Source organism: Aethalodelphis obliquidens, unplaced genomic scaffold, assembly GCF_003676395.1.
Source record: "Aethalodelphis obliquidens isolate GAN/ISIS:26980383/991018 unplaced genomic scaffold, ASM367639v1 scaffold69, whole genome shotgun sequence".
Classification (NCBI taxonomy): Eukaryota; Metazoa; Chordata; class Mammalia; order Artiodactyla; family Delphinidae; genus Aethalodelphis; species Aethalodelphis obliquidens.
The window spans coordinates 1,241,830-1,258,790 of NW_020838013.1; the positions used below are offsets into that span (position 1 = coordinate 1,241,830).

General features: G+C 58.4%; 1 protein-coding gene across 1 annotated transcript; it reads right to left on the bottom strand.

Annotated features, from left to right (window-relative positions):
* Positions 1-659: 659 nt before the first annotated feature.
* CHRM1 (cholinergic receptor muscarinic 1) lies at positions 660-3,143 on the bottom strand. The gene is given in 2 exon segments (XM_027090263.1): positions 660-2,133; positions 2,135-3,143. Coding segments are annotated over 2 exon segments (1,380 nt in total). The 5' UTR covers positions 3,071-3,143; the 3' UTR covers positions 660-1,689.
* Between the last annotated feature and the right edge of the window lie 13,818 nt (positions 3,144-16,961).

A 16,961-nucleotide genomic window follows, 5' to 3' on the forward strand; every position in this document is an offset into this window, starting at 1 on the left:
CAGCTATGTGGGTGGTCAGGAGCCTCCGTTAAACGCTGGACACCAAGACTTGGCTCGGCTTTGCTGGCTGGCAGTACTTCGTACAGCTGGAAACTGTGTTTCCTGGCTGGTGACTCATTGTTGCTGGGAGAATTAAGTGCTGTCCCCATAACTCCACTGGGAGAGGACAGTAGAAGCTTGCAGCTGGTCTCTCCTGGACGCTGCCTGTGCACCTTCATCCTTTGCTGACTCTAATTTGCATCTTTCACTGTAGTAAAATATAACCGCTCAGCAACTTTGCTTCCGGGAGACAGCTCTGCCCACTACAGCCCTACTCACCTGAGCCGGGGACCCTAGGTGCTGGGCCCACAGGTTTCAGTAGATCCAGCCACTCTGTGCTGCCCCTCCTGAGACCACTCTCAGGGCAGTGACCCATTTCTTATGGTGCTTGGACCCTCCCTGCCCCATCCTGCCCTGGCTTCAGACCAGGTCCTAGAGGGAATTCCCGGGTGGTCCAGTGGTTAGGACTCCTCGCTTCCACTGCAGGGGGCATGAGTTCCATCCCTGTGGGGAACTAAGATCCCGCAGGCTTCGAGGTGTGGCCAAATTAAAAAAAAAAAAAAAAAAAAAGAGCCAACACAGGGAAGAAGGCCCCTTAGCGCCCGCTGGTTATGTGGCTTTATTCACAGACTCAGCACTTGCTGAGGTCAGGAGGAAAGAACATTTGGGACCTGGGCCTGGAGATAAGGGTGGCTGGGAGGCCATGCATGGGTCGGATTGGGGAGCTCACAGCAGAGAACCTGTTGGCTGGGCCAGGCCGGTGTGGGGTGGGGCCGGAGGCAGGCAGCATGCGGGAGGCCTGGCTAGATCTGATGGAACAGATCTCTCCAGGTGGCGTCTGTGAGCCAGGGAGGGTGGGACTGAGGGTTTCTCTGGGGCAGGGGGTATAGGTGTGGGGCTGGACAGCAGGCACCCCTGCCCCTCACTCCCAGGGAAATGACACAGTGGGACAGCTGGGACACCTGGCGCCTGGTCCTGATGCTGCCTCGGGACTTGGACGGGGTGACTAACCATGCTGGTCCCCTCTGGTGTCATTGTCCTGCTGATGCTTGGACATGTGCCTTGGGGGTGACCCACCTAGGGACACTCTGGGGACATGTGTAGGGAGGCTGGATAATCCCAGAGAGTGTGCCTAGGGCCCAGCAGAGTGGGCTGTGCCTGGGGAGGGAGGGGGTCCCTGGGGAGGGCGGGGGATGCTCCCTTTGAGCCACGCTTCTGTCTCAGTGGTTGGTGTCAGTTCCCTGCTGGCAGGGGGTGCCGTCTCCCGCTCAATCCAGGCCAGCCCCTGGGCCAAGGATGACTGCACAGCTAAATCTCCTTTCTCCTGGCCCGCACTGCTGGCCCTGGATGGACTTCCTGTCTAAACACAAACAAGGAAGCCAAAGCCCGGACCCTCCTCCTGGGCCTTCTTCCTGGTGAAGGGCCCATTCCCACCCAGCAGGGAACAGAAAAACCAGTTCCCCGGGTGCCCCTCCCTGCCTGGGAACAGCAAAATTTGGAAAGTTGGCAGGGTCTCCCTGGGCTGTGCAGGAAGGTGACCTAGGGGCCCGGGAAGGCTGGTGGGGCCCGAGCAGGGCCCTGGGTCTGAGGTCACAGCGCCTGCCCGCTTTCCACCGGGGCCTGGGGTGGAGGGACGCAGGTGAGGGGCCCTCAGCATTGGCGGGAGGGGGTGCGGTGCACAGAGCCGGGGCGCTTGGGGATCTTGCGCCAGCGACGCTTGTCCCAGCGGCAGAGCAGCAGCAGGCGGAAGGTGTCCCGGAAGGCCTTGTTGCAGAGCGCGTAGCACATGGGGTTAATGGTGCTGTTGACGTAGCACAGCCAGTAGCCCAGCTCCCACAGGGTCTCGGGGACACAGTCCTTGCAGAAAGTGGACACCAGCACCATGATGTTGTACGGTGTCCAGGTGAGGATGAAGGCCAGCAGGATGGCGCTCAGGGTCCGAGCCGCCTTCTTCTCCTTGACCAGCGAGAAGGTCTTCCGCTTGGCCAGCTGCCCCTTCCCACGGGGCTTCTGGCCCTTGCCCGCTCGCTCACGCCCCTTCCGGGTCGGCCTCTTGACCGTATTCGGGGAGCTCCGGGGCGGCTGCTTGGGGGGGGGCCTGCGCCCCGGGGTCCACCATGGGCATCTTGATCACCACCTCAGAGCCGGGCTCCTCACCCTCCGAGGACGTGAGTGACTCCATGGAGCCTTCATCCTCCTCCTCCTCTTTCCAGCTGTAGGCCTGGAGCAGCCGGGGGGCCCGGCAGCAGCGGCAGCAGCGCCCTGGAGGGGTCTCCGGGGAGCCCTCAGCCCCTGGCTGGGACCTCTCTGAGCTGCTGCTGCTGCCGCCCCCCTTCCCCGGCGTCTCGGAGCCCTGCAGGGCCGCCAGCTCCCGGGCCCGGTTCTCTGTCTCCCGGTAGATGCGCCAGTAGAGCGTGCACATGACCGTGACGGGGAGGTAGAAGGCAGCCATGGCTGTGCCAAAGGTGATGATGGGCTGGGACAGGAACTGGATATAGCACTGCCCGGCCAGCACCGTCCGCTCCCCTACCAGGTACTGCCAGAAGAGGATGGCTGGGGCCCAGAGGACGAAAGAAACCAGCCAGGCCAGGCCGATCATCAGGGCCGCCCGGCGGGGTGTGCGCTTGGCGCGGTAGCTCAGGGGCCGGGTCACGGAGAAGTAGCGGTCAAAACTGATGAGCAGCAGGTTCATGACCGAGGCGTTGCTGGCCACGTAGTCCAGGGCCAGCCAGAGGTCACAGGCCAGCGTGCCCAGAGCCCAGTGGCCCATGAGCAGATACGTGGTGTAGAGGTTCATGGAGAAGGTGCCAATGATGAGGTCGGCACAGGCCAGGCTCAGCAGGAAGTAGTTGTTGACCGTCTTGAGCTCCGTGTTGACCTTGAAGGAGATGAGTACCAGCAGGTTGCCGGTCACCGTGGCCAGTGACAGGAGGCCCGTGGTGATCCCAATGAAGGCCACTTGCCAGGGACCCTTTCCCGGTGCCAGGACGGTGATGTTGGGGCTGACGGCGGGTGGGGCTGAGGTATTCATGGTGGCTGGGCGGGGTCGATGGGGGACAGCCCCTTCCTCTAGTCACAGTACAGGCCTTCCTCGGGGGCGGTCATCACCTGAAAAGAGAGGACACGGGCTTGGGTTGGGCTGCTGGACGTCTCCCAGAGTCCAGAGTGGAAGGTGCCGGCAGCGAAGCCTCTGCCTTCTCGGAGCTGCGGGCCAGACGGCGTCACACCCCCCTTGCTGGTGCCCACACCAGGTCACTTTTAATGTACTTTCCCAGCCTTGAATGGATTTACCAGCAGCACAGGGGGAGGGGATGGCTTTGGAATCCAGAGATCTGAGTCCTCATTCCCACTCCACCATTCAGACGCGGAGCCTCAATTTTCTCATTGGGAAATCGCTACTAACGCTTGTATACGGGATTGCCAAATTTTCACAGCATTTCACTCAATTTTATTAAAGCTCTCATTTACTGAGTAGTTACTACATGCCAGAAACAGTGCTAAGCACTTCACTGAATTACCTAATTTAATTGTTGAACATTTGTAGGAGGAAGGTCTCTTATGGTCCCCATTTCACTGAGGCGACCGTGGCTCCGAGCAACTCCAAGACCTGGCCGTGGCGACACAGGTGGTGCATGTGATCAGAACCCACCTCCCTCGCTCACTCTCGGAGCACGTGAAGACCCGGTGGGATTCTTCCATCAAATAAGGAGAGATGGGAAGGCGGGGGAGGGCTCCAGAGAAGACAGGGGGAAGAGATGGGAGCAGAGGGGTGCTGCGTGTGTGCGCCTGAGTGTGTGTGCTTGTGCGCAGTTTGGGGCTGGATCGGACCCTCAGTGGGGGCAGCGGGGGACGTTGTGCTGGGCCTGGACACTTGCCGGTGGTTGACGATCCGGAGTAAAAGCAGGCAGCAGGCGCGAGGGCCTCAGCTCCCAGATAAGCGGGGGTCTGGCCCCAGATGAGGTGTGGGAGGACTCCTCTACCTCCCCACTCGGTTCCTGGGCCCCAGCTGAGTGGAGGAAAGCAAGGGGAACCAGAAGATGCCCCAGACTTTTCCTGAAGCTGGAGTGCAGCTCGGGCACTCAGGGTGGGACGAGAGAAAAGCCACAGCTCTTAGTGACCACTGGCCGGGCAGAGGCCTCGACCGCTCAGCCACGGCCTCGCCGCTGTATGTGTTGACTGCTTCCTTCCTGTTCTGGGCTTCAGGCATCCTTCTATGTGTTGAAGAGATTGGGGTCTCCTCCTAGCTGCAGCTGTGGCTTCAGGGGCTGTATTGTTGGAAAAATTCCGAGGGAGAGACGTTGGGCCCGGCAAGCCCTGATGTTTCTTGGGACCTGGTCTGTGACAGAGAGTCTGTGAGGGGGTCGCCGCATGACGGATGCCTCGGCGGTGTGTGACTTGGGTGTACTGTCAGTGTGTGTGACAGCGACTGTCAGCATGAATTCAGAGTGTGACAGAACAAGGAAGAAAAGCTGTGGCTGTCAGTGCTTGTGTGTCTGGGACAATTTGCACGTGAGGGGGCACAGGTGACGTCCCGGTTGAAGGACCCAGACTCTGGAGTCAGACTGTCCGCATCTGAATCCAGGCTACACCACGTACTGGGTGTGTGGTCTCCGCTAGCGATGTAACTGTTATGTGCCTCGGTTTCCTTAACTGACAAACGGGGATAATGTTAGTCCCTAGCTAATACATCGAGGAATTATCGCGAGGCTTAAAGAGTCAGTAGATATAAAGTACTTAGAACAGCCCTGGTCCATGGTAAGCACTAAGTTCCCGTTGACTCTTAGCACGGGTAGTAGCGAGGGCTCCCTCCTGCCTAGAAGTGTCTGCTTCTTTTTTTTTTTTTTTTTTTTTTTTTTGCGGTACACGGGCCTCTCACTGTTGTGGCCTCTCCTGTTGCGGAGCACAGGCTCTGGACGCGCAGGCTCAGCGGCCATGGCTCACGGGCCCAGCCGCTCCGCGGCATGTGGGATCTTCCCGGACCAGGGCACGAACCCGCGTCCCCTGCATCGGCAGGCGGACTCTCAACTACTGTGCCACCAGGGAAGCCCAGTGTCTGCTTCTTTGATTAAAAATTTCTAATACTATGGGGAATTCCCTGGCGGTCCAGTGCTTAGGGCTCTGAACTTCCACTGCAGGGGCCATGGGTTCAATCCCCGGTCGGGGAACTAAGATCCCGCATGCCAAGTGGCACAGCCAGAAGAAAAAAAAAAATCTAATACTGGGACAACAGCAACAAATAATAACGGTCATTGCTATTATTTAGCATCCCTGAGGGCCAGTCGCCGCTCAGAGCACTTATGTGCCCTATCTCACTTAACCTTAATGGGGAACCTATGACCTAGGGGTTGTTTTTCTCTCCATCTTACAGATGAAGAAACTGAGGCTGAGAAAAGCATGAGAATATGCACAAGGTCACACAGCTAAGGTAGGAACCAGGATTGGAGCCCAGGCAGTCTGTTCCTATGAAACTTTATTTATAAAAATTGATGGTCGGCCTGGGGGCCATAGTTTGCCAATTTGAACTAAGAAATATTACATTAAAATATGATTTATCTTGCTTACTGAGTTTTGTTGTATCCTCCGCCTTTAACCAAAGTCAGGCGCTGGGCGGGAGGCTGAGATCAGACGGCGGGTGCTGGGGCTTTTCCCCGTGAGGCCGCTGGTGGGAACCACCCTTGACAAGGTGACTCTGAACAACTCTTGTCCCTTTGATCTTCTGGTCTCAGTGCTGTTTGTGCCCGTTGCAGAAATCGAGCCACTGAGGCCCAGAGAAAAAAGGGAAGGAGGCGTTGTGTAGCTCAAGGCCTCCCGATTCCTAGACTGGGTGCTGCCTCACCCCCCAGCCCCTGGGTGCCCCGGAGCAGCTCTGTAGCCCCCAGCGGCTTCCTGGGCCAAGATGCGCAAAGGCTGGGTCAGAAGAGGAGCTTTAGGGCGTGAGAGGCTGTACCCTCCACAGCCGTAGGGGCCTCTCGTCTGTCTGGGCGCGTTGCGGCCAAGTGTTCTGCCATTGTACATGGCCCTTATGCCACAGCAGGGTTAGGACTAGGGCGGGGGGAGTGAGGCACTTGTCTTGGGTGCAAAATTTAAGGAGATGCCCCAAACTCAGTCAATCAAGAAAATAACATTTTAATGAAATATTTAAAGAATAGAAATCAATGCAAAACATCCATCATGAACACAATTTTAAACCAAGACAGGATCCAACCCCGCACTTGCACAAACACCCCTATCACCCATGCCTCGCACTAATCCTGGCCCTGGTTCTGACAAAACTTGATTTGCAAAAGCAGACCACCTGTGGGCTGTAGTTTGCTATTTGATTTTTAAAAATATTACATTACAATATTATTTATCTTGACTAGTGAGGTATTTTTGTGAGCCCCCCACCTAGAAGTTTTGCTCCAAGGCGAGTACCTCACTTGTCTCACCCTAATTCCTGCATTGCGGACCACAGCCCTAGGTTTGAATCTCCAAGCTGTCCCTTCCTAGCTGTGTGATCATCGGCAATGACTTAACCTTTCCTTCCCTGCAGCCCTGCATCCCTGAGCCGATGAGGATAATAGTATCCAAAGTGCCTGGCACTGAAATGACACTCAGTCAAAGGCCTCTGCTATTGTTCCCATCTCCTCATTCCGATCCACTGCTCAGCGAACTCTTACCTGCCCCTTCCCCTCCAGACCTCAGGCACAGCCCCTCTCTGGTCCCCAGACTGCTCATCTGTACGGTGGAGGAGTTGGAGCAGGCTGACATCTGGGGAGAGTTTACAGGCTCCTGAAACCAAGATCTCAAGATGGCTCGAGAGCATCAAGATCTCAAAATAGCTTGAAAACTAGCCAAGAATACCCTCATCTGTGAAATGGACCACATCCTAGAGGTGAGGCTGCAAAGGCTGAAGGCTCACTCAGCTCCTCTCAGCCCGGGACCTGCAGGCTCCAATGCCTGCACTCTTTCCGCTTGGTGGACCCTCTCTGCCCCACCTATGGGCTCCCATCGGGGACAGCTCGGGGAAGGAGAAGGGCAGAAGTTCTGGGGAACTGGACCCTGGTTCTTGCCACCCCCTGGACCTTCTGAGCCCCTGAGATTCAGCCCAAGAACAGGGCTGTCAATGACTCTGCCCTTCCTCCACCATCAGAAGTGGGAGTCCTCCCCCAAACCCCTCTTGGACAGTAATTTGCTCCAGATAAGGTTCCTGCTCTGGTCCTTGCTGTGTGACCTTGGGTGAGTCTGCTTATCTCCTTATTGGGGGCAGTCCTCTGCCTCTTCAAGGCTACTGAAGGGTCAGCGAGTTGATGGCTGAGAAGGAACATGGCTTCCGGTGATTGTGGCTGATTCCCCTGCGGGGACGAGCTCTGGGCTGAAAGTCAGGGTGCCAGGGTTCAGCCGCAGCTCCAGAATTTCTACGAAGGAGGGCCTTAGGGTTAGCCGTCTGGTTGAAAGGGGGCTGGAAGCTGTATTTGCATAGCATATTCTGTGAAAACATCCATGGGGTTGGGGGAGTTGGTAAATGAGGATTGCAGGGCCTGCGGGGGAGACTCCTCAAGGAAGTCCTTGCACTGCCTCTGCTTCAAGCCCCATCTCTGCTCTTGTCTTGCTGTGTGACCTTGGGCAAATGATTGTCCTGACCTGGTCACCCTCCTGTAGGATGAGTGTTTGTATGTGAGGGTGTGTGCATTGCTGAGTGAGAATAAGAAATAATGAGGGTGAGTCTTGGTGAGGATGGGTTGGGACTCATCCTCTGAGGGTGTCTGGGGTACAGGAAGGTGGAAAGGAAGCAGGCGGTGCTTTTCTGCCCAGCGCTGTGGCTTCCTGATGAAGGTTGTTGGGAGCTTTTAATAATATTATTAATAATATCACAGCAACTAATATTTACAGACTGCTTACTATAACCAGACACGGCTCTAAGCATTACATACATGATTTAATTGACCTGTTACAAACCCTTGGGAAGTAGGTTCTGTTATCTTCAATTTGCAAAAGGGGCAGTGAGGCTTTCAGACCTTAAGGGCCTGACAGCTCATCAGCGGTGCAGCCAGGATTTGGACCCAGGTAGTCTGCCTCTGGGGCTAACCTCTTGGGCCCCTACCCTAAACTGCTGTGGGGATTGGGGGGTGCAGAGCCTCCTTGCCCACTTTGACTAGCTAGATTGGCCAAACCCTAGTTTGAATCAGTCAATAGGGAGGAATCAGTCCTTCCTTTAGAATCTGGCCTCTGTGTGTGTATGTGTGTGACAGTGTCTGTCATCTCTCTAGGGATGTATGATCACAGTGCTATGGGAAGGGGGTGGCCCAGCTGTAGCTCTTTGCTTGACACACATCAGTTGCTCAGTAAATATCTGTGGAGTGAATCCATGAATGTGTACACGGAATTCTCCTGATTGGCTTTGGGACTTCGGGCACGAGGATGAGCCTGCGGCGGTGGGGGTGAGGACATGGCAGTTTGAACTGGCTGCAGAGTGTGGTGTCTCTGCTCTGTCCAGTTCCTGCATCCCTTCACCTGCCAGGTGCCTGTCCCCTCGGTGAGGCCCTACCTGGCTTGAGAGTGAGGTAACAGGACAGGCATGGGCATGGGATGGCGCCTGTCAGCGTTGGGGAGGAAAACTTCAGCCTGGGCTCAAAGAGTTAAGGGATGAGGTCAGAGCCTCTAGCAGAGCAGGCCAGACTGTTGACCGCCAGCGTCCTGGACCAATCCCCGGGGGCCGGGCATCTGGTTGGTGAGAGGAAGGGGGAGGGGAGAGATTGCTGGGGAGAGGGATTCCTGAACACTAGGGCTTTCTGAATCTTACCACTGGCCAAGGAGAGCAGAAGGGGAGGCAGAGAATGAGGGGGTGCTGGGGAAGAGATTCAGGAGTGGGGAGTGAAGCCATCTTGTGATTCTGGACGTGGAAGACGGCAGAACCCTGGCTGGAGAGAATGGACGATATTGGGGAGAAGGAGGTACGGGGTGAGGGATGTGGGGCTGGGCACCTGGGACCTCACAAGTGCATCGAGGGCGCTCCTCTGGCCAGGCCTACTGGCCTGTCCCTTCTGCTGGGGCCTTAACCCAGAAGCCAGCCTGTCAGAGGTGGCTCTCTCCCCCGGGCTTAATTTTTCTCTGAAGGTAGCACCATTAAAGGTACATAAAACTTCCACCTCTGATGTCTGGCCTTGGAAAGGAAGGGGTGAACTGATACAATCTATCACCTTTTCAGGCTCAACAGTCACCACTGGGAGTGCCAACTAGCCCTGCGGAGGGCAGCAGCCATCAGTTAAATTTTCATAAACGCACGGCTGAACCGGAAGAGGAGCGTCAGCCTTAGAATCAGTGCCACATACCCTCCCTGTTGGTGGACCTTAACCAGTTGCCCAACTTCAGCCGGACCATGTCAGAGCCTGGCAGTTAGCAGGCTGGGCCCTAGACCTCACTCTGCCAGGTGGCATCAGAAGTGCCCTGCCCCTCGTTCTACACTCCTCATGCCCCCTGCTCTTCACTCCTTGCGCTCCCCTCCCCGCTCCCCTCCCCATTTCCTTTCTTGTCTCTCCCTCCCTCCCTCCCTCCTCCATCTTTCTAGGCATCACCATGGCATCACAGCAGAACGGAAACCTAGGGAGATATTCACCCACCTCTCCCCCGCCCGCCCAGAAGCCCAAGCTCCCGTTCACAGAGCTCGCTGCTTCCCCCACCCTGTCATCCTGATCAGGGAGGTAGGAGTTCAGCGCTGTGCTGAGGGTGAGGAGTATGGTGTCCAAGCCCCAGCTGCACCCCTAAATATCCCTTCTGTGACCATGAGCACATCCCTTCCCCTTCCTCAGCCTCAGTCTCTCCATCTGTACAATGGGGAGGCTCCTTTTAAGTCTGATGTGACCTCTACCTACTCCCTTCTTGACACTCTGACTCCTCTTCGCACTTGGGAATCTAGTTCTCAGACCTCCAGGCCCCAGCCGAAGAGCCAAGAGTCACACCTTCTGCAGCCCCATTTCGTCATTTCCTCCCCTGCCTTCCGGAATGCAGTGGCGATCATGGCTTGCCTGGTGGCTGAGGTCAAGGGGCAGAGAACTAACTCGTACCTGACAGCTCAGTGAGCAGCTGATTTCTCAGGGGCAGGAGACTGTCCGGCTGCTTCCGGCCAGTTGGGCAGGAGGCCCTGGGTCAGTCCTCAGGTATGTTTTGTGGGAAGCAGTGAACCCCTGTCCACTGGCACTGATAACCCCAGGCAGCATTTGTCTGAGTGACCCAGTGAACGCCGCCCGACCCCTCCCCAGCTGCCAGCTCAGGAGCTGGCACTCTGCGAGAATCAGAGCTCCTGGCCTCCAGCCCATCCCCACATTGTGCTCTGGGGGTCCTAGGATGGGTACCTGGCATGGGTACCCATTAGTAACTATGCATCACCTGGACTTAGGGTTGAGACCTGCCCTGCGGGAGCCCAAGGTGCTATGAACATAGGGAGGGCCCTCTGAGTGGCTGCACACACCGGGACCGTGTTCCCTGGCTGGCACGGCCATCCATGTGCCCATACGCCCCAAGAGCCCGGGAGCTCTTGACATGGTCTCCTGCTGGCTTCTGGCCCGGCACCCACCTTGGTATCCTGCTTGTCCATCGGGCCAGCAGCCTGGTTCAGTCCATCTTGGAGGGGTTGAAGGTGGATGGGGGTGGTGGGATTCAGGGTTCCCTGAGGGAGGAGAGGAGGAGGTTCTGGGACTGGCACCCCAGTTTTTTTGGGGGTCAACTTCCCACAGGATCCTGGTGGCAAGGGCTACCCCCTGGCCCCCTGCCCTCCCCACTCTGTCCCTGGGATTTGGGGATTCTGCCTGCTATGTGGCAACCTAATCCCCTCTGGGCTCCAGGTCCAGTTTCCTAAGGGGGTTTCCATCTCCTTTCCCAGCTGAATCCCAGAAAAACATTAGGTGTATCCACTCGAAGCCAGGAGATGGGGTACTTGGAGCAGCCAGTGTGCAAAGCTACAGAGCCCCCTTGGCCTCTAGAGCCCTCCCTGGCCCCCTCGTCTGTCTGGGGTCCATCCCCATTTCCTTCTGGTTCTGGTCCCTGCGTTGCTCAAGGACCCTGCTTCTCCTGCCCCCACCTCGGTGGAGCCCCTCCCAAATGTACTCACCATGGGGCTGGAGAGAGGTCTGAAGGTTCCTCAGTTCCACTGCCTCTCCGGGGGCCGACGGTGTCTCCAGGGACCCAAACACCTGGCTCCTGGGGGGAGCTGTGCCCTGTGCTGGCAGCCGGAGAAGCACAGCTAGTGATTGGCATGTCCCACCCCCTGGCACGCCAGCCTGGGGGGGGGGGAGGGAGGAAGAGAAAGAGAGGGAGGGAGAAAAGAGAGGAAAGGAAGGGAGGGGGAGCTGGAGGGAAGCCTCAGGCAGCGTCTGGGGTTGGACTGGGTCCTGGAGCGTGGCCCCCTTCTCCACTAGGGCACCAAATTCGAGTCCTGAGAGGGAGGGTGTAGGGCATGAGGAAGATGAGCCCAGGAAGGCTAAAAGTCCAGAACAGGAGAGAAGGCAGATACAGGGAGACAAACACCCACACCCAATGCACACAGACTCGGCGGCGCACGCACACGCGCGCGCACACACACGTACACCCTCACAAAGGCATACTGTTTCCCGGGCTCCTTCCCCCACCCAACCTTAGAGACCCCAACCCGCGTGCACCATGCCCCACCATACACACCCCGGCATTCGCATGCCTGTTTCCCTCCACATACGCCCTGCCCCCTGCACATGCCCACGCGCCCGCCCGCCCAGCCCCACACCCTGCTCTTCCTCCCTACTGCGAAGGAGCTAGATTCCTTCTGTTTGGAAATGACACATTGGGCCTCACGTGAGAGGCTCCAACTTGGAACAGACCCAGAGGGCTGGCTCACCCGCCCGGGGCCGAACGGATGAGCCCGCATGCTGGGCGGTGCGCTGTTTTCTGTCCCTGCCACACAGCTGGGTGTGAGGGCACACGGGTGTCTGGTTTGCGGGGACGAGTGGGGGGCCGTATGCCTGCTCCACGCGTTGCTGAGTGCCCCGCACATGTGTGTCCCTGAGTCGCATGTCATCACGCAGCCGGTGTAAATGCAGGTGTCGCCCTGTGGGTCTGGAGCCGGGACGTGTGTGTCTGTATTCGGTGTGTGTCTGAGTGTTGCCCAACTGTGGGACTTGCTAATTCTGACAAGGGAGGCAGCCTCTACCACCCTGCCTGTTCCACCCCCAGCTTCCACTTGGAAGACAGACAGGCAGACAGACAGCTCTCCTCCCAGCTTGTCAAACTCCGTCTCCCCTGACTCCCACTCGGGGCTCACAGGTGTGCACCTGGGAAGTGATGAGCCTGCCCTTCCTCTCCACATCCCTTAGCCCAACAGCTTGGCCAGCACCCCTCTCCCCCAGGCCGGTTTGGATTTCTGTGTTGAGTTTCCTCAGAGATAGAACCCCTGGGGGCCTTTAGCTCTAGAGACCTGGGTCCTGCCCCACCCTCACCTGGCCCTTGAGACCTCCTGGGGAGCTGACCGTGGAGCAGACATGGGGAGGCTGCTGCTGGGCTGCCAGGCCTTTGCTTCACTGGGCCATGCTGAAGCCCTGGGATGGAAGGTGGGAAGGACCAGGGTCAACTGTCATCCCCACGATGTAGATGAGAAAACCGAAGAGCAGAGAGGCGTGTTTAAAACGTGGTTGGCAAGTGTCTGCACTCAGGTCCCGGGCTCTGAGCCCACGGCTCTGGAGTGGGTCAGGAGGTTGGGACCTGCCCCACCGCTTGCCCCCTGCCCTTTCCGCCACCCAGCACCCCCTCTCAATCCTGATGCCTGAGGGTAACCTGGGGCTTCCTCAGGCTGGAGCCCGGTTGCCAAGGGAGGCCGGTGGAGCAGAAACTGGAGTCCCTGGGGCGTGGCCAGCAGCCATCATGCCAGTGGTGGGCACACGTGGCAGGTACATGTGGGGGCATCTCTGCTTCTCGAAGCCAGCTGAGGCGAGAGCAAGCGCCCAGTACCCCTCCCTTCCGAAGTCCAGGAGATGCTGCCGCTTGGAGAGGAATCTGAGCAACCCCTCCCACCCCGGAGTCAGCTGGCGGGTCAGGGGCGGGTCAGAGCTCCACCAGTCCCTGCCCGCGGCCGCGGACTCCCGCTGCCCCTGCCGGGTTGTGCTCGGTTTGCGGCTGCGGCTTGTGCGCGCGGTGGGGCTGCGTGTACTTGTGCGCGTACACGTGGCTGAGTGTGTGGGTGTTAGGCCTCCACGCTCAACATCCATTTCCGAGTCTGAATCAGGCTCTCTCCTTGCCCCCTCCCCCCAGTCTCCTTGGTCTCCCTTCTCTTCTCCCACCGCCTCTGCACACGTCCCTTTAGAAATAAAAACACTTATTTTGTAGGCGTGAGAGGAGGGTGTCCAGCTTTCCCTTGCCTCCTCCTGAGCGCCCCTCTTGTCCCAAGAGGTTTTTGCGCCTTAAGTCCGTGCAGCCGCGGAGGCAGGGGGTTGATGCCCCCCGCCCCAACCCCGATTGTATGGCTGTTCTAGGCCCAGGCTTGGCTAGGTCCCCTTACCAAATGGGGAAACTGAGGCAGGAAGGGAGAAGGGAGGTAGGGCCGGGAGAAGCTCTCCCACCCGGCTCTCTCACCGCCCCCGCACCCGCGCCGGATTTAGCCGCAGGGAGGCTGGGAACATTGTCTTTATTTTAAGCCACCGAGTGCTGCACGAACGCGGCTGCTCCCGACAAAGGGCTCGGCTAAGCAGCGGCAGGCGGCGCACGTGGGGGTCCAGCCGCGCCCCCGCGCGCCCCCCAGCCGCCCTCGCGCGGCCCGGCCTGACCCCAGCCAGTTCTCTTTTCTCTCCGGCCGCGTGGGACCCCGGTCGGTACAGGACCCCTGGGCATCGGCTCCTGTCGGCTGCTGTTTTTGGTCGCTGGGCGGAGGGGTCACTCCTCCAGGCCACCGAGGGAACACGGGGTCGCCCCGCGTGGCTGGACCCCTCTCTCAGCTTCCTCACGTGGGCGAAGAGAGAAGCTGCCTTGGGTGCGAATCCAGATTTGCCTCTTGCCAGTGGAACCGCGCAGAGCAATTCGGTGCCCCTCTCTACGACTGTTTCATCAGCGACGGCACTAGAACTACTTTCCTGACAGCCCTGTTTGATCATCGGTTGCAGGTTAAACTTGGCACTGGCGTTTGCTACAAGTGACAACCATTATCATCGTTATTTATAACTCGTATTGAGCACTTACTACGTGCCAGGCGCTGCTAAGGGCTCCTAATTCATTACCTAGTTTGTTTCTCACAACAGCTCTCTGAGGGAGGTTCTATTATTATTCCCATTTTACAGATGAGTAGATGTATAAGCCGCGCGCATCCCCCGGGGGTTTCGTGTGGGGTGCGGTCAGTGTGCCTGGGGGCATCCTGGGACGGGGGTCGGGGTGGGAGCGTGGAGGCTGCAGTTTCAGGGATGCCAGAAACCTGTGACAGCATTTTTAAAAGGTCGGGGATCCCGTCTGAATGCCGCGCGGGGGTGGGGAAAGGAAGTGAGCGCGCTCATGCTGCGCGCTCGCAGCCCCTCAGTTTGACCCTCACCCTCGGCTTGAACTCGCCTTAGGACCTCAAACCCAGATAAACTTGCCGCTTCTCAGAGCTGCTTCCTCTGTTCTGGGAGAAGGAGGCGGCAGTGGGCTATCCTCTTGGCCCCCACCAGACCTAGGAAGCTGAGCTGGTTGGTCCTCAGTGCCCTCTGGAACGGGCCTGGGTTGGTGGTCTCACCCGCGGTGGGAAGTGACCTCCATTCCGACCCCAGGAGGGAGGCAGCCCGTTGTCCTCAGGGCACCCTTCCTTGATCCGCCCCCCACCTCCCAGCCCCCATTGCTTTAGGCCCCCAGTCTCGTTACCCCCTCGGTCTCACCTTCCCGACGGCGGGGATTCCGGGAGGGACTAATTCCCAGAGTTAAAAGGAGAAACTAAAATCCAGGGCGGGGCTGCGGATAGAGCAGGCCTAGAAAGGGACCCCCGCAGTCCCTGCTGCCCGAAGGCCGGGGCGAAAGTGGCCACAACAAAGGCATCATCTTGGACAGGAAATCGGGGTTTTCCGAGTCTAGTTCCGAAGTTAAGCCTCTTAGAAACAATCTCCCCTTCACCTCCCGGGCGCTTCACCTCCCCGGCCTGGCTCTGTGCTGGGAGCCTCGGGGCACGTGGAGAGCCCTCAAGAGCCCCGCTCCACCAGCCCCGAAGCCTCGAGGTCAGCTTCCGAAGAAAGGATGGGTTCGGGCGGCCCGGAGAGGGGCTCCTCGCGCCGCCTGAACCTGCGAGGCGCTGCCTAGTCCTGATGGCGGGTGGGGCTGAGTGAACAGGACGCCCGGGGTCGGACGGTGGTGGTGATCGCTGAGAACCGAGGCAAAGCATCCTGGACGAAGCTCTGGATCCCGGCCGGACTGGGCCGCGGGGCGGAACTGTGTTCCCACAGGGCGCCGGTTAGCATTCTTTGTCCTGCCTATGAGGACAGGACCTCGGAGTCCAGGTCACTTGCTGCCGCCTAGGAGTTGGACGCACTGTGGATGTGCGGCCCGGATGGAGGAAAGGCGCACTTTTCCTCGCACTGTGGAGGCCCGTGCCTCTCGCTCAAATTTCTATGGCCAAAAACAGCTCGAAAAATCTGCTTAACAGAGTCGACTTTGCTATGCTTGGTCAGTGGACATTGGGCACCCATGTCTCCCGCCACATGGTATAGGGGCCCCGGCCCAGCACTAGGACGACATGAGGCTGCTGGAGAGAGATCGTATGGAGCTTTGGGCGGAAACTTCAGGCGGGATCCCGGCCCTGAGGTCCGGATGCCCAAGGCTTCTCCCAAACTCTCTGTAGCTGAGTCCGCGCGCCCAGGGAGTGACCGGGGGAGGCAGACCGATTTCGGGGTCCCCTGCCCCCGACACAGCTAAATTTGCTTCTTTTCCTGGTAACACCCCTCCCTCCGACTCGCGTGGGCGTGTACGCTTTGTCTTCGAGTTCCCCACCGAGGCGGAGACCGAAGCTCGAAGCCCACGAAGGCGAGGAGTGGGACGGAGCCAGGCGAGTGGAGCCTACGCCGGCTCACTCTCCCACCAACCTCTCGGCGACAGCCTAGCCCCCGCGCGGGCGCAGCACGTCCGTCGGTGGGCAGGGGGCTGCCTCTCACCCTTCCCGCCTGCCGCATCGCGGACCACCCAGGCTCGGCTCGGGGTCCTCCCCTCCTCAGCGCCGGCTGCCCGGGACGCTCCAGCGGTACCCACTGCGCTCCGCACCTCCCGCAGCGCCCCCTAGCGGCCCGCCCAGCTCTGTGCCCGGGAACGGGGCAGCGAGAGGCCGGGGTGCCAGGGGCTGGCGTGTGCCTGGTGCCCAGCGCCCATTTTCCTTCGCAGGGAGAGAAATGATAGTACACATTCATCCTTCATGGCCTACAGTGCGGGCCGTTCTTTGGCAGGGGTGGGTAAAGGATGGTGCGGATCCGGCTCTAGGAAGAAACAAGAGCTGGCTGCCCTTCCTTGCAGCGCTCGCTACTGGCTATCGCATTCGTAAATGCTTTCATGAACTTTCTCATTTAATCCTCCTAACAACTCCGTGCTATAGGCGCAGTTATGATGTCCATTCGACAGAAAACTGAGGCCCAGAGAGGTTAGGTTAACTCATTCTGCCCTCCTGACTCCACCAGAGTTTGCAGGTTTTGCAGTCTAATCAGATGAGAACTCTTTAGGCCATTTATAAGGCAGAGGAGGATTGCCGGAACTTGCTAAGCCGGCGTCTCTCCCAGTCATTCATTCTCTTGTCCCATTTATTTAACAAACACATAGCCCCAACTGTGTGTGGGCACCGTTCTCAGTGTTGTACCTGTTTCCACTAATTTAATTTTCATAGCAACCCGAGGAAGTAGGTAGAATTATTATCCCCATTTTATAGATGAGGAAACTGAGGCACTGTTTCTGTAATCTGTCAAGGTCGAATGGCTACTAAGTCCCAGAGC